Here is a 22,523-nt window from a genome sequence, read left to right as displayed (position 1 = left end):
TTTATTTTTAAGAATGTAGTAATGTTTGTATCCTAATAGCAATGTAAATTGTCATAATAAACAGCACAGAGTGCTTTTTCTCAGAAAGCTGGTGTGTAAAAGTTTAAGCTCAACAAATGAAATGACGGCCACAACAGCCTATATGATATCTATTTTAGGTACCCAGACTATTCGAGAATAACTGTTAAGGTGTACTGTAAACTGTGTGTACTGTGAAATAAAAAATAAACGATTTTTAATATGTCCTCATTCAAATATGCTTTAACTCAAACAATAGTTAGCCTGTTGGTGAAACAAAAAAATGCTATTTATTTGACCCATATATAAATTCCAGGGGGTAAATTTAGCTCTGTTATTCACAATTGGACAAGCATTTTTTAATTTTAGCATAAAGGTTGTGGGTTTGATGCCCAGGGAACAAGAATACTGATAAAACGTGTGATTTGAATGCACACATTTGAATAAAAGCGTCTGCACAAATCATGTAAATATAAGTATCTAGGCGTTTGGGTGTTTACTGTATATACGTGTCGTGGACCTTGACAGGCGACAGCTTTCCTGATTGACATAAAATCACGCCCTCCTATCTGAGTCATCCAATCAGCACCGACTATTACTGCCGGTTGTTCCTGGAACGTCATCAGGAATCTGGTGACCGTAGATTACGTGTAAAACTAGTTAGCCGTATGCTTAGTTAGCCCGACAGAAAGAGCTCACACATGTAACGACATTTAAGATATTCCAGAAGAAACGTCAATGGTAAATTTAAATTCTCAATACTTTATAAACCTGTTTTTTCAACGTTTATGGAGTTGTCGCTGTACGAACCAGTCCGTCTGCTTCGTTGGAGTTGTCAAGTGAGATGCACAAATGCTAACATTAGCTTGCTGGGTTTATAAATTGGTTGTCGTTTTTGGTGCTGGGTTTTGTTCTCGACATTTTGAGAGAATCTTTTTCTTGCACTGTCGGTTTGTGATGGATTCATTGTTTTAGCATCAAGCTTACATGTCATGATCACTGATGCTAGTTAGCTAACTTCAGTGTAGCATGTCAAGCAATAATGTAAACATTGAGTCCCACTATCCATGTAGTTGATTGAAACATCAGGATGTGGTTTTACTGTTTGGCCTGTGGTTTTCTTAATAATAAGCTATATGTTAAAGGCTTATCTGACCCTAAAGGTGAGCATTCATATGCCTGTTATACTATTTTGATGTGTTGTATTTGTGATATTTGCTTATATTGCTTATAGTATTCTAAACTTACCAGATATGTCGATTTTTTTTTTTGTGTGACTTATAGGAAAGTTTTTGACTTTTTTAGGAAGAGTGATATTACTTTCAGCTCTCTAGTACTGCTCTCTATTCTCTTCTGATTTTATGTTCAACACAGTCTTGTGTTCAATGTAAGCATTGAAATCAAATGAAGTATTTTCTGTCATTCCTAATGTTGTGATTGATCCCCTGTAGAATCAAGGCAGCATGCAGTGACACCCGAGGGTGTTCTTCATATCCAGTGGACTTAAGCCATTAACCATTATGAAGACCTTTAAGCTTCTCGTGAGACTGGAGACAACAGGATAGATGGTCATTACTTCAAACACGCATACGTAAGCTGTACTGTACACTTCAGAGATGTTTGCAAAGTTGAAGAAGAAGCTTGCGGAGGAAGCAGCCGCTGCCCCTCGTGCCGGCCGCATCCCTCGCTCCATGAGCAAAGAATCCATCACTTCAGTGGGAGCAGATTCAGGGGATGATTTTGTGAGTTCACCTTTTGATTTCTGTCTCCGTCTGTATTTCCAAGTCTAACATTGTAATCCACTCGCATACGTTTGGTGTTTTAATATGTGTAGCAGGTGTATGTTCCACAGAGAGTAATAATTCTTCATGTTGGGAGATCAGAATGGCCTAGGTTGATATCGTAAAATATAGATATCTGGGTTGTGATTGTTGTGTTTGTGTCTTTCGTTCTCAGTTTTGTATCTGTATTGGTGCTTTGTGCAGTGCTTGAGATGTTCAAAATCGTATAATTTATGTAATCACAGTATTGAGAATTAATTATGTATATTCCATAATTATTGGCTTATTGCCGTAACCATTTTGGAGAAAAGTGATTGTATAGTATTTCATTGTGTTTGCATAGTAACCTAAGGTAGTAGTTTTAATGTATTACAATATTGCTGACTGCTTCTTCGGAAACAAGTGGAATGTAAATCCAGTGTCTTAATATCGCTTGCTTAGAAAAGCCAGTGTAACCTGAAACACTCGTCTTCAATTAATAGCTAACACACACAGGGTTAGGTTCAGGTTTGGCCTTGTATGTGAATAATTTAAGTCACAGAAGGCCAAACAAGGGCTTGATGGAAGATATATTAGTAACAGGTCTAAATCAAAGCTATATTGAAAATAATGTTTTCCCTGGTAAATTATTTGGCGTTTCTATTTTGTGCTGTTGAACATAACTGTTTTTGTATTATATATATAAGATGTTTTCCACGTATATTGATCAGGATTCGTAATATGATTATGATGAGTGTGTATTCATCTGTACCCTTCACTCTCAGGCATCCGACGGCAGCAGCTCCAGAGATGATTTCTCATCTCAGATCCAGCGCAGGAACGATCATATACGAAAGCTGGAGGCCAAACTCTCAGGTATCACACACACAATACAACGAAAGAGAAATGAATAAAGGACATTACTAAAACAATGGAATAGGTGCAGGCTACAATGTGTGTATTCATCTTATCTGCCACAGTCTGCTTTCAGCCATCTTGAGGCTTTATACATTTTCCCTCTGTGCAGTGTGAACATGTATAAAGCACACAGCATTGGACAAATCTGCCACATTTCAGCACAAAGCATGTCAGAAATGAATGCAAATGGCACTATTGTAAGCGTCTGGAAATTCTGCATAAACAATAGATATCTCAACCAGCAGTGCCATGCAATTACACAGCCAGATCTAGGAAACTCTTTTAACCCTAATAGAACAGAACTAGATAAGATGATTATTAGAGATAATAGATTAGGTCAAAGGTCACATCAGTCAAGTATGGTTTTCTCATCTCAGAAAATCATTCTGTTTTTCCCTCCATTTGTTTATCTTCTCAATCATATTTATCCCTTTGTTTTCTCCCCCCTCCTTGTTTTTGTCCCTCCTCCCGCCGTACCCCATCCTCTGCCTTCCTCCGGTCGTGTGTGTATGTTGGTATCCCATTCCCAACCCTAGACTACGCTGAGCAGCTTCGGCTAATGCAGAAGACCAAGGAGAAGCTTGAGATTGCATTAGAGAAGTATCAGGATTGTACGTACTGTTCTTTTCCTCCCATTTTCACCTGTTTTTAGCTTTGCCCTCCTCTGTTTTTTCCATTTGTTTGTCCGATGCCTTAACATTAAAAACACAAACACCTAATGTTTGGGTATTCATGATGAGCTTAAAATTGTTCTCAAGGTTTGTTTCTAGGTAGAGGTGTTGTTTGTGCTTTAATGTTAGAATGAATTATCATTTGATTATAAGTTGGATACCACAAACCACATAAGGGATGATTCACCCCCAAAAAAGTAAAGCTTCCTTTTTTTCGCCATTGAGTTATTCAAAAACGTTGTGTATGACTTGAGTCTTCTGTGGAACACAAAGAAAAAAGAATTTGTGTCCATTCATTGGGCGTCAATGTTGCTTGGTTACCATCGTCCTTTAAAGTATCTTATGTGTTCTGCAGAAGAAAGAAGAACGTACAGGTTTGGAATGACATGAGTGTAAGTAAATGAAGAAAAAAACTGGTGAACTACCACTTTAAATCTTTTTTTGTGGTTTGGAATCTCCGTGATTGTTGCCTTAACCCTATGGCATACATCTTTTATTTTACATGAACGAATGCGCACAGCCTTGCAAAGTATACTGGTTTTGACTCATACACTTACACGTTACGACATATTGCAATACTGCAATACCTCTATGGGTCAGGTTTTTTTATACAACCTAGAATCGATGCTCCCAGGACACATATGCCACCTGGTGGTCACTGGAAGAAATGTAATGCACATGCACGACTTGAGCATACTATTCTGATGACGAAATTTGCGTCACGCACACTGTACGCTGTCCCTTACCTACGCGTAAAAAGGAACTATACTTTGGGCTTTAGGTTTTTTAGAAGGTGCTATTGGCTATAATTGCTGTAGTTTACAACCTTTTCCAGAATTTCTGTGAAGCATTCTGCATTTGCATACAGGTTTTGTTTGGTTTGTGATGTAAACGAAGGCAAATTCTCAGAAGACGCTCAAAGACACTTTCGCAGTCTTATTACACACATTCCGTTTATATGAACACAATCAATATTGAGAGCTGGGATTAAATATAGAAGCATGTACTAATAATCCGCTTTACAGATCTCCAACCATCGATACCTAACAATAAGCAATATTTTCCACTTTTTTTCTTTCATATAAAATTAATCGCTGGGCCACACTGATTAAGATCACTCATTTTTTAAAGGTATGTTCACCCATATAAATATAGTCATCTTTTCTCACCCTTAAGTTAATATTTGGAAAAATTTAAGCAAATAGTTCTGGGACACTGTTGACTACCATAGTAGGAATAAATGATTATGCTAGTCAATGGTGACCCAAAACTGTTTGGTTTTCCACACTTTCAAAATGTCTTCTTTTGTGTTCATCAGGACGAATAAATGTATACAGGTTTAGAACAAACTGAGAGTTAACAAATGACAGAATTTTCATTTTGTGGCGAACTATTCTTTAAAATGCACCACTTATAACATATATATGCAGTGCTTTAGCTAAAATACAAAGTTGTAATATACTAACATGTAAATACTCCTGATCATTCATCTAATTTATTGTGAATGAAATTGTAGATGTATTTAAGGGACAGTTCACCCCCAAAAATGTTTTTTTCATTTACTGACTCTATTCATTTCTTTGTTCTGATGAACCAGTTTAGCATTAGCATAACATATCTGATAGTCCTGTGGGTCAGTGGTTAGAGCATGGCACTAGCAATACCAAGGTCATGGGTTCGATCCCAGGGGATTTCACATAGTCAGAAACAAAGGTATTATACAATGCAATGCAAGTCGCTTTGGATGAAAGTATCTGCCAAATGCATAAAAGTAAATGTAAACCAGAATGATCCCCTCCTTGACTACCATAGTAGTAAAAAATAGTAGTCAAAAGTGCCTCAAAACAGTTTTCTGTCCGACATTCTTCAAAATATCTTCTTTTGTGCTCATCAGAACAACGAAATAACACTCAAAGGTGAGTAAAAATGATGACGGAATTTTCATTTTTAGGTGAACTATCCCTTTAAGTGTGAACACATTGACTGTCTGTTTTTAACACTGAGAATGTTCAAATAAATGGGTATAGCAATGGTCAGCACACTATGGGGGTTTTCTACACACATCAGGCTGAATATAACTTGGAATGACCTTTTAAGGCACAAATAAGAGCTGTAACTGTGATTTATTGGTTTTTCTCTTTGCTCAGCATCCATGCGGAAACTTCAGGACCAGAATGAAGCTTTCCAGGCTAACAGAGCCAAGATGGCAGAGGGCATGGCCTTAGCATTAGAGAAGAAAGACCAGGAATGGATGGAAAAGACCGCTTTATTGGAGCAGGTGAACATGGTTTGCTAAAGATTTAAGCTTGTGTCTTAAAGGATGTAGGTTCAGTCCTCACAGGGGAAGGTCTGAGAGTCAGTGATAGTTCACCCAAAAATGAAAATTCTGTCATTATTTACTCAGCCTCTTGTCATTTCAAACATTTATGACTTTCTTTCTTCTGCAGAACACAAAAGAAAATATTTTGATGAAAGTTGGTTAGCGAACAGCACTGGCCTCATTCAGTTTTATTGTGTGGACGCAAAACCAATGCAAGTGAATGAGGGCCGGGCTTCAACATTCTTCAAAATATCTTCTTTTGAGTTCTGCAGAAGAAAGAAAGTCATGCAGGGTTAAAATGACAAGAGGGTAAGTAAATTATGACATAATTTCTTTTGTGGGAACTGTCACTTTAAATTGCTTAAAATTCACTCTAATGATCAGTTTTAAAATCTTTGCAATTCAGTTTGGAGCCCAAACTGATTTAGTTCTCCTCTTTAACAGGACAAGGCGTCGTTGGCTGCACGACTTGAAGAAATGACCGAGCAGAGCATAAGTCTGTTCCAAAAGAGAGATGACCTGGATGAGCTGGAGGTCTTTCAGCAGCAGGAACTGGCTAAAGTCAAACACATGGTCAGCACAGTGAACATTAAAGGAACAATGCATCCGAAAATTTAAATAATGTTATTTTCTTTCTTTCTTTCTTTCATGCCATGCCTAACCTGTTATCTTCTTTCAGTTGCTGAGAAGAGAAGAACAGCTGAGTCAGAGAGAGAAAGAGCTGAAATTGAGAGGAGAGGAGCTGAACACAGCCACACTGAGACTGAGTCAAACCCAAGACAAACTCTACGAGCTGGGAGAAGAACACGAGGAGACCTGTCAGCTCAACTCTCAGCTGCGAGCGCAAAGGTAACAGTACTAACACTTCTTCAACAGGATGAGATCAGGTGATCCTGATATCAAGAAATCCATTCTTCCTTTAAATGTTGTGCACAATGTTGTAATGGGAATACAAAACACACCCCTAAACAGATGTTTCCATTGACAGTTTTTTTGGATGCTGTTTAGCCCAACAGGAGGGACTTTTGACTCGTATCTCAAATTGAAAATGCAAACAAAAAAGGCCATAAATCGCAGTTTGAAATAAAGAATAATGGTACATAATAACATCACAAGACACTGTTGTGAAGCAGCAATTTTCCACTGTCTGTGTTGGTATAATAACACCTGCTGCACGTGTTTTTAGTCCGATGAAGTTAGATAGAGGATCGAAACGCAACATAATAAACTCATTTTATTCTATCATCACTTCGTCTCCTGCATGCTGTTCTTCCATCTTTATCTATTAGAGTAGACACCGAAGTCTGAATGAATGTTAGATCTATTATTTTTGCTATTACGAAAACACACTACGGTATCATTTTGGAACACTAACAAGATGGTATAATCTATCCTTACAGAAGTAACATTTATGCCCATTTCTCTACTCTGTGTGTGTGTCTCAGGGATGAGTTGCTTGGCGAGAAAGAAGAGGCAAAGAAGATGATTGTAGATCTGGAGAAGAGGGAGAAAGAGTTACAGCAGCTGATCCAGCAGGTCTCAGACGATTTTCAGACGGTGAGAGTTACAATTCTGCTTTGGTTATGGGGAATGACATGGTATTTTTGGTATTAAATTCAATATAATTTACATAATTGTCTTCAGTGGTATATAAAACCTTTTTACCTAAAGGGCACAGCATACTTCACTCGAAATCGAAAAACGACCGTCTGTCGAACAAAATCTCCAAACGACAATTTGTTTCACTATTTCGCAGCAGCAAACCAAACAGAACACTCCAGGAAAGTTTGTGTTGGCACCCTGGAGCCACCATTGGTCCATGGCCATTACGTAATAGTTGGGTGTGTTATGTAGTGCCACCCGGTCTGTGGGAAATAACACGTCATATTGATTAGCTGAGGTGATGCCAGATAAGGTCTATATAAAAAACAATAACATTTGAGCAGCATAAATGCTTTAGATGTACCCACACCTCTGCGATCACTCTCGGCACGTCTGCAGAGGCTATTTGCATACTTCATGTAAACCCTGCCTCAATTAACAAAGGGGTGTTGGATTGTTCGAAATTTGCCTGGACTATGCCGAGCCCTTTAGAATGAGCTTTTTCTATCTACATACACGGTGGGTGCTTACATGGAATTCAGCATGTTGTTTCAACAGTAGCCCTAAATGGACAAACTGCTCTACTGACTGTGTGTTCTGAATAAGTTTTCTCCTTCGGAAAAGAAGCGCAAACATGATGACATCTTAGTTCTGTGTCAGCCATCGTAGTGCTTCAAAATGGAGCGGAAGGGTTGGTTCGCAACCTCACAACTAGATGCGGCTAAATTTAATATACAGGACCTTCTTGTCCTTGAAAGTAATGCAGTTCTCTGAAACCTACTAAATGTTCTTAAATGTTTAATTGGCAAACCACTGTTTTAGAAACATTGCTCACACCATAACAATATAAGTCTTATAGAGAATGTGAAGCTACGTCACGCCGTGTTAAATGTAGCGCCATCTTGGGAGGATCTCTGCTTGTTCGTTTCTTGTTAGATTAGTAAAAATAACTATGGTAGGTCGGTCTTGCTATGTTAAACTGCAATAGCATTACGCAGAGTCATTCAGGAAAAGCCTCTGGTTCTTTCACGTTCGATTTCTCCCTATATCAAACAAAACAAGTAACGGTACATATCAACCCAATAATAGCGGTAGAGTATGATCCTCCCAAAATGGTGGCGTCACTGCAACATGCAAGATAGGGCGTTTACGTCAGCTTCACATTCTCTGTTAGTGATGATATATTTGACATTTTACAATTAACAATAGCTGGTGTCAATGATACATAAACATTTTAGCTGATTTTATTATTTTGCATGTTTTGTTTTCAGGCACAAAGTGATGTAAAATCACTGGAGAAGTCAATGGAGCATCTCCAATCTGAACATCATAAACTGAAGCTAGAACATGAGCACCACAAGAACAAGGTCTGATTATGTGACTACGACCTCACTGCTGTCCTGATAATATATTTACTCTTAACTGACTTGTATTCTTACTGAGTATACTGTAAAGTAATCAGTATTGATGTCACTCCTTCAAATGTAAAAAATCCTTAACATAAACCAATATTTATCAAAGATGGGTTCTATATTTAGCAGTATTTAACATTTTTTATTTGATTTAATTTTTTTAATTCATTTAATTTCATTCCTACATAATGTACTCTGATTGGTCAGGCTGCAGTGATGGAAGAGGAGCGAGAGCGTGTTTTGGCTGATCTGCAGGAGAAATCTTCTTCTTTAGATAGGAGACTGGGTGCTAACTTTTCTCAGGATGAACACCTACAGGAACTCATCAAAGAGGTCTGGAAACACGCATGTGCACACGTGTAAATTTACATTACGTTACTGCTGTCGGTTATCTAATATCTGTATATGTGTGTGCAGAAGTCATCATTAGAGCAGAGGCTAGAAGAGACCAGAGGAGAACTTCTGCAGGAGAGAGCCAATCACAGAACAGCAGTCAGCTCACTGGAGGCTCAGGTAACACCCAACCTGGCTTAGAACCTAGTCATACACACCCCTTGTACACACATCACTGCACAGTGCTATACACCATTTTGCAAGAAGTAAACAGCACGTGTCCAGAAGCAATTCCTGTTTTATGTTTTTTGACACTCAATGCCTTATAAAAGTATTACATTTATGCAAATGGGTTAGGGTTAGGGTTTTTTCCAAAGCGACTTACATTGCTAGCGCTACGCTCTTACCACTGAGCTACTGGAAAGCTTTTTAAATAAGCATGCTTTAGGACCAGTGTTGTTTCAAAATGATGTCTTTCTTTACTGTACCGAATTCTACTGGAAGTGCAGTGATAGATGTCCTGTTTTCTTTTTGTTTGCAGATCTCTCGGCTGAACGCTAACATCACAGATCTCCAGACTCTGCTGAAGCACAAAGATGACTCGTCCAGGGCTTACAGAGAGAGAACAGACGCACAGGTGAGAGCACCGTGATCATACAGTTAAACCAAACATCACATGACGCTGCTTCATAAACTTGAATGACATGATTTTTTTGTGATGACAGATATCAGATCTGGAGCAAAGGCTGGTTAACGCCTCTGAGACGATAAACAGTTGGGAACAGAAGCTTGCAGACAGTGAATCACACACTGGAAAACTGGTACATGATGTGAATTAAAATCTTATTGTGCCTTTAAGTGGACAGAATTTAAGCCTGGTTTTGGAATAAATTCTATTACATAGATCATTTTCTTATTGGATTAGGGGTTTTTAAATGGCTTGTAATGCAATTCCGAGGATACCATACAAGTAAGCTTCATTGTTATCTTTAAAATCCATTAACCTTTGGCTTAGAGTGTTGACCTCTGACTTTTGGTCCTGTAGCAGGCGGATTGGGTAGAAGAGAGAGAGAGACTCCAGCAGCAGGTCTCCACACAGAGACAGAGAGGTCTGGAGAAAACAGCCAAGCTAGAGGAAGAACTTCTTGCACTGCAAAGGAGGAGAGAAGAAGAGATCAGCACTTATCAGGACAGTGTGGTGTGTAAAACCTACTTGCGTGATTTACTTTTTTTTGTATCAAACTGTTCTGTTGATGTGCAACATTTTCATCAGTGGGTTAAAGGTCTAATTGTCGTTAAGGAGTCCCTTACCTATAACTAATAAGCAAAATATGCATGAATGTGGATTTGATTATATTGAAGTGATAGTTCACCCAAAAATTAAAAATCTGTACAGTCAGTCAAGAGGAGAACACAAAAGAAGATATTTTGAAGAATGTTAAGTGCACCCCATTCACTTGCAATGATTTTGTGTGCGTACAAAAGAAGTGAATGGGGGCCAGTGCTGTTCGGTTACCAACTTTTCTCCAAATATCTTCTTTTGTGTTCTGAAGAAGACAGAAAGTCTTGAGGGAGAGTAAATTATGCCAGAATTGTCATTTGTGGGTGAATTACCACTTTAAGAACATTATTATTGTCAAAAATAATTAAGTGATGAGGTCATTTAGAGATGCACACACAACAGTTACACCACATTTAAATCTTCTCTAAGAAGTTGCATCTCTAAATTTATCCCATTTAAAATGCTACTATAAAAAAAAGGATAAATAAGCTAAATTAGTCGACTTCAGCATTCTGACTCATCCCCCTTTGTTTCTGTCACTTTCTTAAGCGGCTACTAGAGGAAGAGAAGGTGTCGCTGGTAAAGAGCAAAGCTGAGGTTGACAGCACTGTGGAGAGACTGACCGCAGAACTGGAAGAGTCCAGAGTAAGAATTTCATCCATGGTTTCTTTGACTCTGTATGTATTTTGGTAATATTTTTTGGACACAGAAATGCTGAGAGTTTTTTTTAGGACAATAGGAGAGCATTTACTTTGAGTTATGCAGTATTGCCAACATACTGTATTTGTGTGCATCACAGGCAGAGATGAGCAGCAGACAGACAGTGAGTGTTGAAATTGCCAAAGCTCTGGAGGAAGCACGAAAACAGAGGGAGGAGCTACAGCAACAGGTTACTTGTTTATATATATATAATTTATTCATATGGTCTTTTCCATGTGTTAGGAAGTGTATTTTATAACTGTATTAACCAGTAACTTAATATTGTTTACTGCTTGTTTCGGACAGGTCAGTAAAATGACAGAGTCCCTTGAGAAGGCGGAGCAGGAAGTGAGTCAGCTCTCTAAAACATTAGAGGTAAAGGAGGAGGAGCTAAGTGCCCTTAAGGAAGGTAATAACAAAAAGCATATGTAACATAGACACACGCAACTGGCCCGAAGTTTACTTCCACTCTGTGTTTGGTTACAAAATGTATTTAAATTTATACTAATATTAATATATTATTGCAAATAATAGTGTGAAATGTGTTAAATTAAAACTATTAAAGATGTTGATTGTTTGCAGCAGTCTACCAGAAGTTAAGTTTGAGCCACATAATTGTTTATGAAATTTGTTTATGTTGTTGCCACTGAAACCATCTATAAAGTTCTGTTTTTAAAGCATAAGAAACTTACCCATGCACACTCTTTAGTGATTTTTCAACTTGTATATGTAGGTTCCCTCTTTTATTTGAGTTTCTTTTTTAAGATACACATTTTAAGTGAAAATATCGTTTTGGTTTTTTTTTAACACACAGGTTCTGATCACGTATAAGTTTCCCAAAAATATTATAATTGAATTTACCCTCTATGAATTAATTTAATGTAGACTACATGTCACAAACAACCAGTCCTTCATGATACTGAATTTGATGATAGTACTGAAAGCGCACAGAACAGTTCTTGATTCCTGTACGGTCGAATTTGAATGAAAGTAATAACTTGTGTTCTTGTTTGTGTCAGAATTGCAGGCGGTCCGTAGCAGTTTGTCCTCTCTGCAGGCTGAGTGCGAGTCTCGTCGTCTGGAGGCTGAAGAGAAAGAGCGAGACCTCAACTCTCAGCTGACATCACTACAGCAGGAAGTCCTTGCGAAAACACAACAGCTCACATCTTACCAATCACAGGTTAGTGTGTGCGCGTGTTTGTGATCTCCACACGTCTGAGTTACCCATCACCCTGATTGATATTGTTGAATCCATGTGATTACTTATTTTATTTAAATGAGCAAGTGTAGCACACACATGTGAATGTGTGACAGGTGTCTGATCTAGAGGATGAAGTGTCGAGATTAACAGCGGAGTTGCATGCAGATGAGTGTGACGGTGAACAGAACGGGACGGTAACTGCGAATGATCTCGATGAGCTACAGAAGGTCAACAAAGACATGGAGCAACAGCTTGCTGAGAAGAACAAGGTGAGAGATGAAATTATAAAGATTCAACAGGCAGAAACGTTTGGTTTCTTAAAGATTTGTTTTGTGTGTCAAAATTATGAATATACAATTAATGTGTAACAAATATGTCATTATTTGTATGAAGGAGGTTTTATGTACTACTATGTGAAATGAATATCAAAATATTCATATTAAAGATATTTTTGTCTTTAACCGAAATTGTATAACAAATTATAATCACTTTCTTAAATATATGTGTTTTCTTTACAGACAATAAAACAGCTACAGCAGAGACTTGCAGAACTGAAGAGGACTTTACAGAAAGAGCTGGTGCTTATCTATATACAAGTTAACAAAACATTCAAGAACATGTGATCTGTTTGTGTCAGCGGTCATAAACATTCCCCTTTTTATGAAACAGAAACTAAGACCAGACGTTGATGCAGAGACGAAAGAGGGGAGGCAGGACAGATCCGCGGTCTCAGACACATCTGCTCCTGCTCCAGCCCCTGGACCCGCTCAGACCCCGGGCCTGCCGCCCTTCTCCTCCAAAACCACAGTCATCAACAGTTCAGACCTAACTGACACACGGGAGATCAACTTTGAGTATCTCAAACACGTGGTGCTGAAGTTCATGTCGTCCAGAGAAGCTGAGGTAAACGCCTGTGCTGTCTTTCAAGAACGAAATGACCTAATACACCTTTAAATTCAATCAGATGATTCTTGCATCGCTGCTTTCTAAACAATAGAGTTCTGTGTTGAACTCCTGCCTCTAGAAGATTCATTTTAGGTTAAATGATTAGTACTCGCTCTTTAATCCTCCCTGCAGGCCTTCCAGCTCATCAGAGCCATTTCTGTTCTCCTGCATTTCACAAAGGACGAAGAGGACATGCTGAAACAAACACTGGAGTATAAGGTGTGTTTGAGAAACACTTATATAGTACAGTATGCAATTATAACCATATGATATATGTATGACGGAGGGCTACAGTACGCAAGAAAGGTCATCAGGCAGAGTTTTCTCTCCACATCCGTGAGCTAACTAGGACACTCCGTTGAAGCCAATGACAATATGGGTCATGATATCTGGATCACTACTCTGAATCCAACCATTAGCACTTAGTGACATGGTCAGGAATAGCATCCGGCAGGTATTTATAGCAGCGGTTCTCGAGCAGGGGAAATCACAGCACTGTGCTAGATTCAATACCCCGTTCAGATTTTTCATGGGAAGGATGTTGTTTGCATGGAATTGCTTATGTGTGGACATGCACGTTTGACTGTAATATTCTGTTGTGAATCTTATTGTGTTATAGATGTCCTGGTTTGGTTCCAAGCCCACACCCAAAGGCATCATACGACCTTCCGTCTCAGGAACATCAAGCTGGAGCTGAGACAGACAGACAGAGAAACGGGGAACCAATGGATTTCTATGAAGGGAACAAATGCTGACAGGACGGTTTCAATCTCTGCCTCGACAGTTTCAATGTAGCTCAGAAATTCCCTTTACAAAAAAATCTGTCCAGACAATTAGCAGGAACTGCAACCAAAATACTTTACGGATCATTTTTGTGAATGGGAAGTTTAATCCTTTTAAATGATGGTTAAAGGATGGTTTAGGATCATCTGATTCACTCTTGTACCAAGTGGACAAAAGAATCAGAAATAACGTTTGTGGCGGATGAACCTGATCTACTTTCAAACAACTACCACTGTTATTTTCAACTTTTTCAGCCGGAGGTCTCAACACAAATTATTTTGCAGTTATTCACTTCTTCGATATGACGTATTAGTTGGGTTAATCATATTTGCTGCTTCACTCCATTGGTGCACATAACCAGACAACGAAAATTCTGTCCAGTGCTTGATTTCAGAGAGATGTTATGAGATCCATCTTCAATCTGCCCTGTTTGTGTAAATTAAAATGACGTACATTCCAAACAAGTATTTATATATGAATACCTGTATATAAGTGATAAGATTATAAATCAGTGGCGATATAAGTTATTTTACTTTTGTTTATTTTTCCATGTTCTGTTCATCATGCATTGGACTTTAAAACTGTTCGTGAGTGTACAAGTGATGTGTGAGAGAGATTCACTGTAGACTTGAAACTGTAATATTGAGGCGTAGACTGAAAAAAGAAGTTTGCATGCCTTACTTCGAATGCTGTGATTGTACTTTGGTTTTGAGTGTATACTACATCATTTCAGTACACTTGAAGCCTTACTATCAATTGCATTTCGGAATGTCTTTTTACCTGTGAAGACTGAAGTTTGGTTTTCAGTCAATGCCAGTGTTTTGCTGACAGAACAATCTTAATTTTGTGTGTTTTAACACTTGAAGAGCAATCGGGTCAAACGGTTTGAATGACTGCAGCTTGTAGTGGAAAAGATATGAGTATAACCTTGAATATCTCACAAGTATTGGGATGTTTCATGTTTTCAGAAAAACAAACCCAAAGAAATGATTTGCTTGCTGAAAATCAACTCTTATTCTCAACGTCTCCCTGTGCTCATAAAACGATACTGATTCAGGAACTTTGTTGTGCTTTATCTTCCCTGGGAACTTTTCCACATCCAACTTGTAATTTGTACCATTTGATTTGAATTTCTATTCTGTTGTTTGCAACTCGCAATATGCACTTTTGTACAATCCAACTCATATTTATGATACCGTGACCTTCACAGCGGTTACTCTCACCTCTGGTTTCAGTTTAAAACCACTACATCCTTACTTTCATTTGACTCCGTGGTATGTCAAAAACATCAAAACTTGATTAAAAAAAATCTTTCTCAGTTTATGTCTCTGAATATTTGTGATTTAATCTTGATATCGGTGCTGATAAAGTGTTAAGATTGTTGTATTTCAACAAAATCAAACCTCAGGAGTGACAAAGTTACCCAACAACAATGTGACAGCAGGACAAGACACATGACAATAGATAAAAATCAAGGTAATCTTATGATGAAACATTATGAGAGTACATGACTAACAGGGATAGTTCACTTTCAAAATGAAAATTCTGTCATCATTTACGTACCTTCCTGCATAACTTTCTTCTGCAAAACACAAAAGAGAATTAGAAAAATGTTGGGAACAAAAATTGGTCTGGTCATACAGTAGAAATCAATGGGGACCAACAGTTTTTGGTTACAGAAATCCTTCAAAATATATTATGTTGTGTTTTGCAGAAGAAAGAAAATCAAACCAGTTTAAAATGACAACAGGGTGAGTAAATGATGACAGAATTTTCATTTCGTAGGTGAACTATCCCTTTTAAGAAATATTGACCTGTCCTGAAAACTGGATGGTTATTTATCATTTAGATTGACACCATGTCATACAATGCAACCAGTAACCATCAAGACCAAATAGTCGGAAAACACTCTTTAAATTCTTTATTGCACCAGGCACTTCACAATAACCCCAATCCAACCCCACACTACGAATTTAACCATATATCCACCACCTAAATACTATATATTAAACATCATCCTCTTTCTGTACAATAAGAAAAATGAGAATTGGAACTAAAGAAACAAGAACTACATATCTGAGAGTGCCATCTAAGCAAAACGAGCAAATACAACATTCGTATTTGTCACAGTATTTAATGCCCTGAATAGCTGCTCAGGTTTCATACAGCAAAGTCTCTGTCTTTTCAACAGATTCAATGTCCCTCACTTGCAGTTTGTGAATCGTTTCAACAACCATTCACCTTCATCAGAGGAGGAATGTGGCGGGCTTTACGACTTCTTAAAGAACATTCAAGAATCAATAATTTACATTAAATAGCATACAATAATTCCACATGGCTATCGGCTGTGGTGGTGTGTGATTATTCCAGATAAGGATTTTGCAGAGGTGAGAAAAAGAGCTGTCAATGTCATTCTTTGAGTTTTTCACACAGACTTTCTTGCAGTAAGCACCCGAACGATGGATCCCAGACCTCCTACAGCATAGGCCTGAAAGAGACAATAAAAAACAAGAGTACAAATTCAGCAGAGATATAACATTTTCCCTTCCTTCTTATTACAATAACTTGAATGCACATTTAAATAATAATTTTACTGAATTGCTACAAGCTTACATGAGAAGTAAATTTCTGTCAAACCTTTTCATGCCACTGCAGCAGGACGGCACTGCTGTTGTCTGATGGCTTCTCAAAGCCTCTGTAGATGTACTTCATCAGCAGGTCCACTCCATTCTTGTCCAAAGACTTCACTGCTGGCTCAATATCGCTGCTCTTAAACGCAGTCAGCACTCGTAACACCACGGCTTGGGCACGCTCCTGAAGTGAAGAGAAACTCATCAGGAGAATTGCAGGAAACATATACACACTTTCCAAAACAGATCTGAAATCTGGTTGGATAAGATCCATAAAACAACCAATAAATACTCAACTGTGAACAAATAAATTCTATATTAATAAATTACAAAAAAACTAAAACTAGTTACTGCAGTCTATTACTTTAGACTACATGCTAATAACTCATTAACTAGTGTTTGTCGTTTTGTTAACAATATCTTTATAATATTTATCAAGTTTGTGCATTATAAACATCGCGTATCATCATATCCATATGCCTCTCACTCTCCTGTTATCCCGCTTTAGTATTTAACCACAAAGACCTTAAAAACTTTAAAGGGATACTTCACCCAAAAATAAAAATTCTGTCATCATTTCCTCACCCTCAATTTGTTCCAAACCTGTATGAATATATTTGTTCTGTTGAACACAAAGAAAGATATTTAGAAGAATGTTAGCAACCGACATTTCCGGGGTAGTCAAAAAATGGTTTCAAACAGGACTGTTTGATTTCCCAACTTCTTCAAAAAATCTTATTTTGTGTTTAACAGAACAACAACAAAAATACAACCATTTTTTCTACTATGGTAGTCAATGGTGTCCCAGAAATCTCAGTTGCTTACATATAGGTGTTGTGTGTTCAACAGAATAATAAGGTTGATTAATTCAAGACAAAAGTATAATTTTGTGGTGGACTATACCTTCCCTTAACAACAAGTAAAGCAATATAATGGCAGAATTTTGGCTTGTTAACGTAGCACCACAAGAATAAAAAAACAATGCACAAAATATCCAGTCGATCTAAATGAATCTTAATATGGAACATAAGACAATTTACAGAAAAACAGAAACTGAAAGAAGATTGATATACTACGTCATTTTGACATGACTGACATCCCCTCGTAACAGCGTGTTCTCGAGAGAATGAGTTAAACGTCTCTTACTTTCACGGCTGGATTCTTGGAGTTGATTGGTGGATTCCTCAAGGCGATGTGAAATGCCATCATCATGTCCCCTGTACATCACTGTTAGTTAAGGAAAGCTGAACAACCAGTCAGTCAGAGAGTACTTAAGAGCATTCTTTCCATGAATGAAATCTTTCAAAACATGTCGAATTAAGTTAACGCTGACGTGTGCGGGAATGTGTTCCGCAACATTACCCCCAATTCAGAAACCGACGGAATGATGTCATTAAGAATGTTTTGGGTTGATTTCATTGGCTTTAATAAAGATCTATAATTGTGTTCTGAATCATTTCGAATTATATTCACACAGTCCACACCCTTTTTACACAGCAATCCTGATTATTGTGAAATATGAATCTCTTGAGGTATTGAAACACCAAAAGTTATCCATAACCTGCTGGCAAGCCATGAGAATAATCAAATGTGAGGAATCTAAATTATGTATATTAAAACGTGAGTTTAAAATGAACATCAAGGCTATAAAATATCTTTTAAGAAGTGGATTATTTAATTCACTGCTGACATCATTCAATGCGTCACATTAAATCGAGATTCAAAGGATAGTTTAGCCCAAAATTCTGTTATGTTGTTCCAAATCTATATAAATGTATTTGTTCTGATGAATACAGAGAAATTTATTTTATTTATATTTATATAACCTAAAAATTCTTGAACACTATCACTGACAACCATATTAGGAAAGTTATTCTGTTGAACACAAAAGAAGATATTTTGAAGAGTGTCGGAAAGAAACTTTTGACTACCATTTCTATGATAGTAGTCAATAGGGTCCAAGAACTGTTTGACAACAAGCATTCGTCCAAATATCGTTCTCAGTGTTCAACCAAACAAAGAGATTTAAACAGACAGAGAGTGAGTAATTCATGACAGAAGTTTCATTTTCATTCAAGTGCCCTGAAAAGGAAGCATATCATGTCGACCACCTTATACGTTACGTGTCACATGTCAAAACGCACGTCCTTGCCCTGACATATTCTTCAACAGAAAGTAACAGATCAAAGTTTACAACACAGCTATTTAAAACACAATACACAAAGAGCAATGCTCCCACATTAGTTTCCATGTTCACAAAATTATTGAATTTTGCTTCCTACAATGACCGAGGATTTCTTTATTCTAATAAACGGCATTTTTGGACACGATAGGCTACTCTCTGACGTATCTAGTTATCAAGACTAGTTGGGAAGCTCATTGGGTTTTGTGACACAGCCCGTGTAAATAATGTATAAGCTTCCCCTAAGCATTTACCCTAGTTATATAACCACTACAGTAACCACCATTTTTTAATTTGCAATAAAATCATAGAAGACACAAATATACTATAGTCTCACAACAACAAGCATAGTTTACCCAAGGTAATGACAGAATCTGACTCTCTTTTAAATCTCACGTCTTCTATTATAATGAACTAATTCCCTAAATGTTCCTGTTAGAATCCAGCACAGATACATCAGATCTATACACATTATAAATTGTAATAGTGAACTGAAGGATATTGTCGGATGAGATCGTCCACCTCAGACGCGTCGGGTCCCTGCTGTTCGGCCGCCTCATCCTGATCGTCCACGAATTTATTCTCGTCGTATTCGTCGATGTCGACTCCACGGAATCGTGAGGACAGAGTGTTTTTCGCCATCAGGAGGATCTTCTTCAATCAATCATGCGGGAACGGGGGGTAATCGGACAGATGTTCGGCTACACGGCGATGTGACTCAGTCTCCGCTTTCCTCAACGCCGAAACCAAAAGGCACGAGCGGCCGTTGATGGGTTCATGTGTCAGCAGGAAGGTGCGGTTGTTACCTCTTCCACAGCGCGAGCATTTCCACACATTCCTGCAGAGCGGACAAAATTCGCGAGAAAAACGGAAACGGAATCACACGCGGTGGTTGCGGTGCGATGTGGCGTTTCCGTTTCCTGTGATCACACAACCTGCGGATTGACTGGAAGATGATCGTACAATTGGCTTTTTAATAATCGATTGATTTACCAGGTAAACGGTACATAAATACTAAATGCATTTAAAGATGAAATTGGTATTTTTTGGCCAATTTTACAATTGTATTTTTTTATATTTACTTTTTAGGAAAAATTAATATTATCCGACATGTAACGTTAGTGTTTAAAACTTGAGAAAGGTAAAACCGTATATATATTTTTTTTCAACCGGAAATAATTTCCTCTGTTTTCATTATAGAATTGCAGCAATAATTTAAAACTATAACTCTTACGTACAATTGTATGTATCATTTAAAAAAATCCTTTAATCTATTAATGCCTCAAATTTTAATATTTCATCTTTAATAGTTATTACTAGGTGTATATGTTGTATCATTCCAGATTTTTTTTTTTACGTTTACATTTAATCATTTAGGAGACGCTTTTATCCGAAGTTCAGTGAACAATCGCGATATGTCATACAGGAGGATTAAAACAATAGATGCTAATACAAAGGAAATATTTTCATACATAATTACAGATGCAAAAAAATCACAATAAAAGTCACTTTATTTATTAGATAAAAAATATATACAGAATGACATATAGAGCAAACAAAGCAAACAAATATTTTTTTCACTTTATCTAAATATTTGTACACATTGTACACAAAATATTTAGTCAAAATAATGATTTAATTTGTAAAAAACAATGTTAACAAGAGGATTGGTTGCTGAGGAAATACATTGTATATTATATGATGCATATAAATGAAGAGTTTGGTTCCAAAATGAGATAGATTTAACATTTTTCAAAAATCATGTTTTTAGTTTTTTTCCTGTTTTTATGTGTTTTATAGTGTTCGTTAACAGTATTTTTTGTTATTATGGCTCATCCAAAACCAACCAATTGCAGTCTGATTGATATTAATTGGAATGCACAATAAAAAAACATGATTATGAAAGTATCTCGTTTTGTCTCCACAAGTGTCCACTAGTGGGCAGCAGATATTTGCATTCTGAAGTTCTGGGTTTAATCCTACAGATGGGCCAAATCACTGCTCCATCTTGAATACATTTATTTTATTTGTTTACAAAAATACCTTTGTTCTGTTTTATACTGTTTGACTTTACATTGACATGCAACCAGATGAAACTCGTTGTCTCTTTTTGCTAATCTTTTCATGTTCTTGTTGATTGTTATTGTAATGAATAATTTGATTCATTAAACACCATAAACAAATAAATTACATCATTTGTAAAGTGAATGTTAATAGACCATAAAAGTCACATTTTACTCTTTTAATGGGACATTTCACATTCTAAAACATTCATGCATTTGCCCTCAGGACTGTAATACAAGTTTACAAAGACATGTGGGTGAGTAAATATATTCTGTCATATTCTCTTGATATTGACTTTTTAATTCACGGGGCCTAGTTATATAGGTGTACAAATAATATAATAATTTTAAAGCAAAAAGCATGTTTTTCTTTATTATTACTTGATACGGTAAATCATAATAGGCAGACATTGTAGAGAGATTGTTGTTTACTTTTTGGTTATACCACAAAGCAGGCGTGCACATTTCAGAAACAATTTCATTCTGTTTGGTTTCAATTTGATTGCTACAAAAACATATGGAAGAAAAAAAATGTAAAAAAAAGCATCTGTACAATGTGCACACCAGTTAGAAAGTCTCAAATCTCTTATATCCCAAACACATATAATGCAACATTTTTGCATATACAACAGTATATTTATGTTGTACATTGAACATTTTATTTATAGTATGTTTTAATTTAATTTAAAAAGTAGATATTTAAATGTCAAGTATAGCTAATTTAATGGCCTTTGGCTTTCCTTTACCACAAACAAAACATAAAGTGGAATCGCATGCAAATCCATATTAAGTCTGTAACCGGGAGAGTCTGACCTGGTCTGTTCCCATACCATCCCGGATCTTCATGACATAAATCTAATTATGAAATGTTTGTTTTTGCCTATACATGTATGTTTTCTTCTCCTATTTTAAAATAATACATCAACAGTTCTGCCTTAATGCCTTCCAGTTAAGTGGTGTATAAACAGACATTATCAATGCCCAGCTGACATCCTCTCTCCTATTTTGCTAGGGCAATGCAAATATTTACTCAGAGTCTCAACTGGACGGGAATGCTTGGAGAGGTGGTCTATGAGTCTGTGGCTTCTGGGCATTCCAGACAACCCCGCTGCACTTTAACGAATTTAGTTTATTTAATCAGATTATGTCTAATGTACAGCATCGATGAGAGTCTCATGTTCCATGGCACTCTTTGAACATAGCTGGAATTTGAATAATTTATTCAGGTCAACATACTGTTTATGAAAATATCAGCCATAAGATGAAAAAACAAACAAAAAAGATTCTTCAAAAGGTTTTCACAATGCTGATAGGGCAGGTGTCAATATTTGTTTGTCTAAATGCACACATATAAAGTATCTCTCTCTTAATCTTTTTTTTAAAGCATAGTTTGCAATAGTCAGGTTAGTGAATTGTCACATCCTTAGCGGTTCATATTCCTCATAAATGGGCAGATGAAAAAAAATAACTATTTTGTAGTTTTTAAAGAGGCATCCCTTCTCCATTTGTTGGGTGTTATTGTTTCTGGTTTGCACATTTGAATTCACAAAAAAACCTACTTTGTACGTTTTGTCACATCCATAACGCAGGAATTTTCTCCCCTTTATAAACAGATAATTCAATATATTTGTAATAAATATATTCTCTGGGAATTTTTATTTCAGTTTTGACTGAAAATGTCATGTCCAGAATGCTAAAAATGCC

The 22,523-nt window shown here is 37.0% G+C and overlaps 2 protein-coding genes and 1 long non-coding RNA gene across 4 annotated transcripts; 2 read left to right on the top strand and 1 right to left on the bottom strand.

Annotated features, from left to right (window-relative positions):
- The first annotated feature begins 631 nt into the window (after positions 1-631).
- golga1 (golgin A1) lies at positions 632-15,267 on the top strand. Of its 2 annotated transcripts, XM_056729912.1 has the most exons (23): positions 632-759; positions 1,470-1,760; positions 2,564-2,654; positions 3,233-3,307; positions 5,515-5,645; positions 6,132-6,260; positions 6,367-6,536; positions 7,133-7,244; positions 8,561-8,656; positions 8,909-9,034; positions 9,119-9,214; positions 9,576-9,671; positions 9,760-9,855; positions 10,080-10,232; positions 10,866-10,961; positions 11,116-11,205; positions 11,322-11,424; positions 12,035-12,195; positions 12,330-12,485; positions 12,735-12,794; positions 12,886-13,119; positions 13,294-13,380; positions 13,781-15,267. In XM_056729912.1, exons 2-23 carry the CDS (start codon positions 1,635-1,637, stop codon positions 13,856-13,858), a joined length of 2,562 nt encoding a protein of 853 aa, XP_056585890.1. In that variant the 5' UTR covers positions 632-759; positions 1,470-1,634; the 3' UTR covers positions 13,859-15,267. The 2 variants fall into 2 exon arrangements, with proteins under 2 accessions (XP_056585890.1, XP_056585891.1); XM_056729913.1 differs by lacking the exon at positions 3,233-3,307.
- A 583-nt stretch (positions 15,268-15,850) lies between these two features.
- arpc5la (actin related protein 2/3 complex, subunit 5-like, a) lies at positions 15,851-19,625 on the bottom strand. Its single transcript, XM_056729941.1, has 4 exons — positions 19,259-19,625; positions 17,721-17,793; positions 16,582-16,758; positions 15,851-16,432 (listed from the first exon to the last, which is right to left on the bottom strand). Exons 1-4 carry the CDS (start codon positions 19,396-19,398, stop codon positions 16,370-16,372), a joined length of 453 nt encoding a protein of 150 aa, XP_056585919.1. The 5' UTR covers positions 19,399-19,625; the 3' UTR covers positions 15,851-16,369.
- Positions 19,626-19,692: 67 nt separating this feature from the next.
- On the top strand, positions 19,693-21,957 carry LOC130407208 (uncharacterized). Its single transcript, XR_008904591.1, has 3 exons — positions 19,693-19,752; positions 21,046-21,076; positions 21,832-21,957. It is a non-coding gene; the product is annotated as an uncharacterized LOC130407208 (long non-coding RNA).
- Positions 21,958-22,523: the final 566 nt, after the last annotated feature.

The sequence above is a fragment of the Triplophysa dalaica genome, chromosome 18 (assembly GCF_015846415.1).
Source record: "Triplophysa dalaica isolate WHDGS20190420 chromosome 18, ASM1584641v1, whole genome shotgun sequence".
Classification (NCBI taxonomy): domain Eukaryota; kingdom Metazoa; phylum Chordata; class Actinopteri; order Cypriniformes; family Nemacheilidae; genus Triplophysa; species Triplophysa dalaica.
This window is presented reverse-complemented; position numbering and strand designations above follow the sequence as displayed.

What these genes read in the sequence shown, in the direction of transcription:
- golga1 (XM_056729912.1), top strand. Translation starts at nt 1,635, where the DNA reads ATGTTTGCAAAGTTGAAGAAGAAGCTTGCGGAGGAAGCAGCCGCTGCC. An exon ending in TCACATCTTACCAATCACAG is followed by an intron (nt 12,196 to 12,329) that starts GTTAGTGTGTGC and finishes AATGTGTGACAG; the next exon opens with GTGTCTGATCTAGAGGATGA. An exon ending in AGCTTGCTGAGAAGAACAAG is followed by an intron (nt 12,486 to 12,734) that starts GTGAGAGATGAA and finishes TTTTCTTTACAG; the next exon opens with ACAATAAAACAGCTACAGCA.
- arpc5la (XM_056729941.1), bottom strand. Translation starts at nt 19,398, where the DNA reads ATGGCGAAAAACACTCTGTCCTCACGATTCCGTGGAGTCGACATCGAC. An exon ending in GTGGACGATCTCATCCGACA is followed by an intron (nt 17,794 to 19,258) that starts ATATCCTTCAGT and finishes ACAGTGATGTAC; the next exon opens with AGGGGACATGATGATGGCAT. An exon ending in TGCTGCAGTGGCATGAAAAG is followed by an intron (nt 16,433 to 16,581) that starts GTTTGACAGAAA and finishes TGTCTCTTTCAG; the next exon opens with GCCTATGCTGTAGGAGGTCT.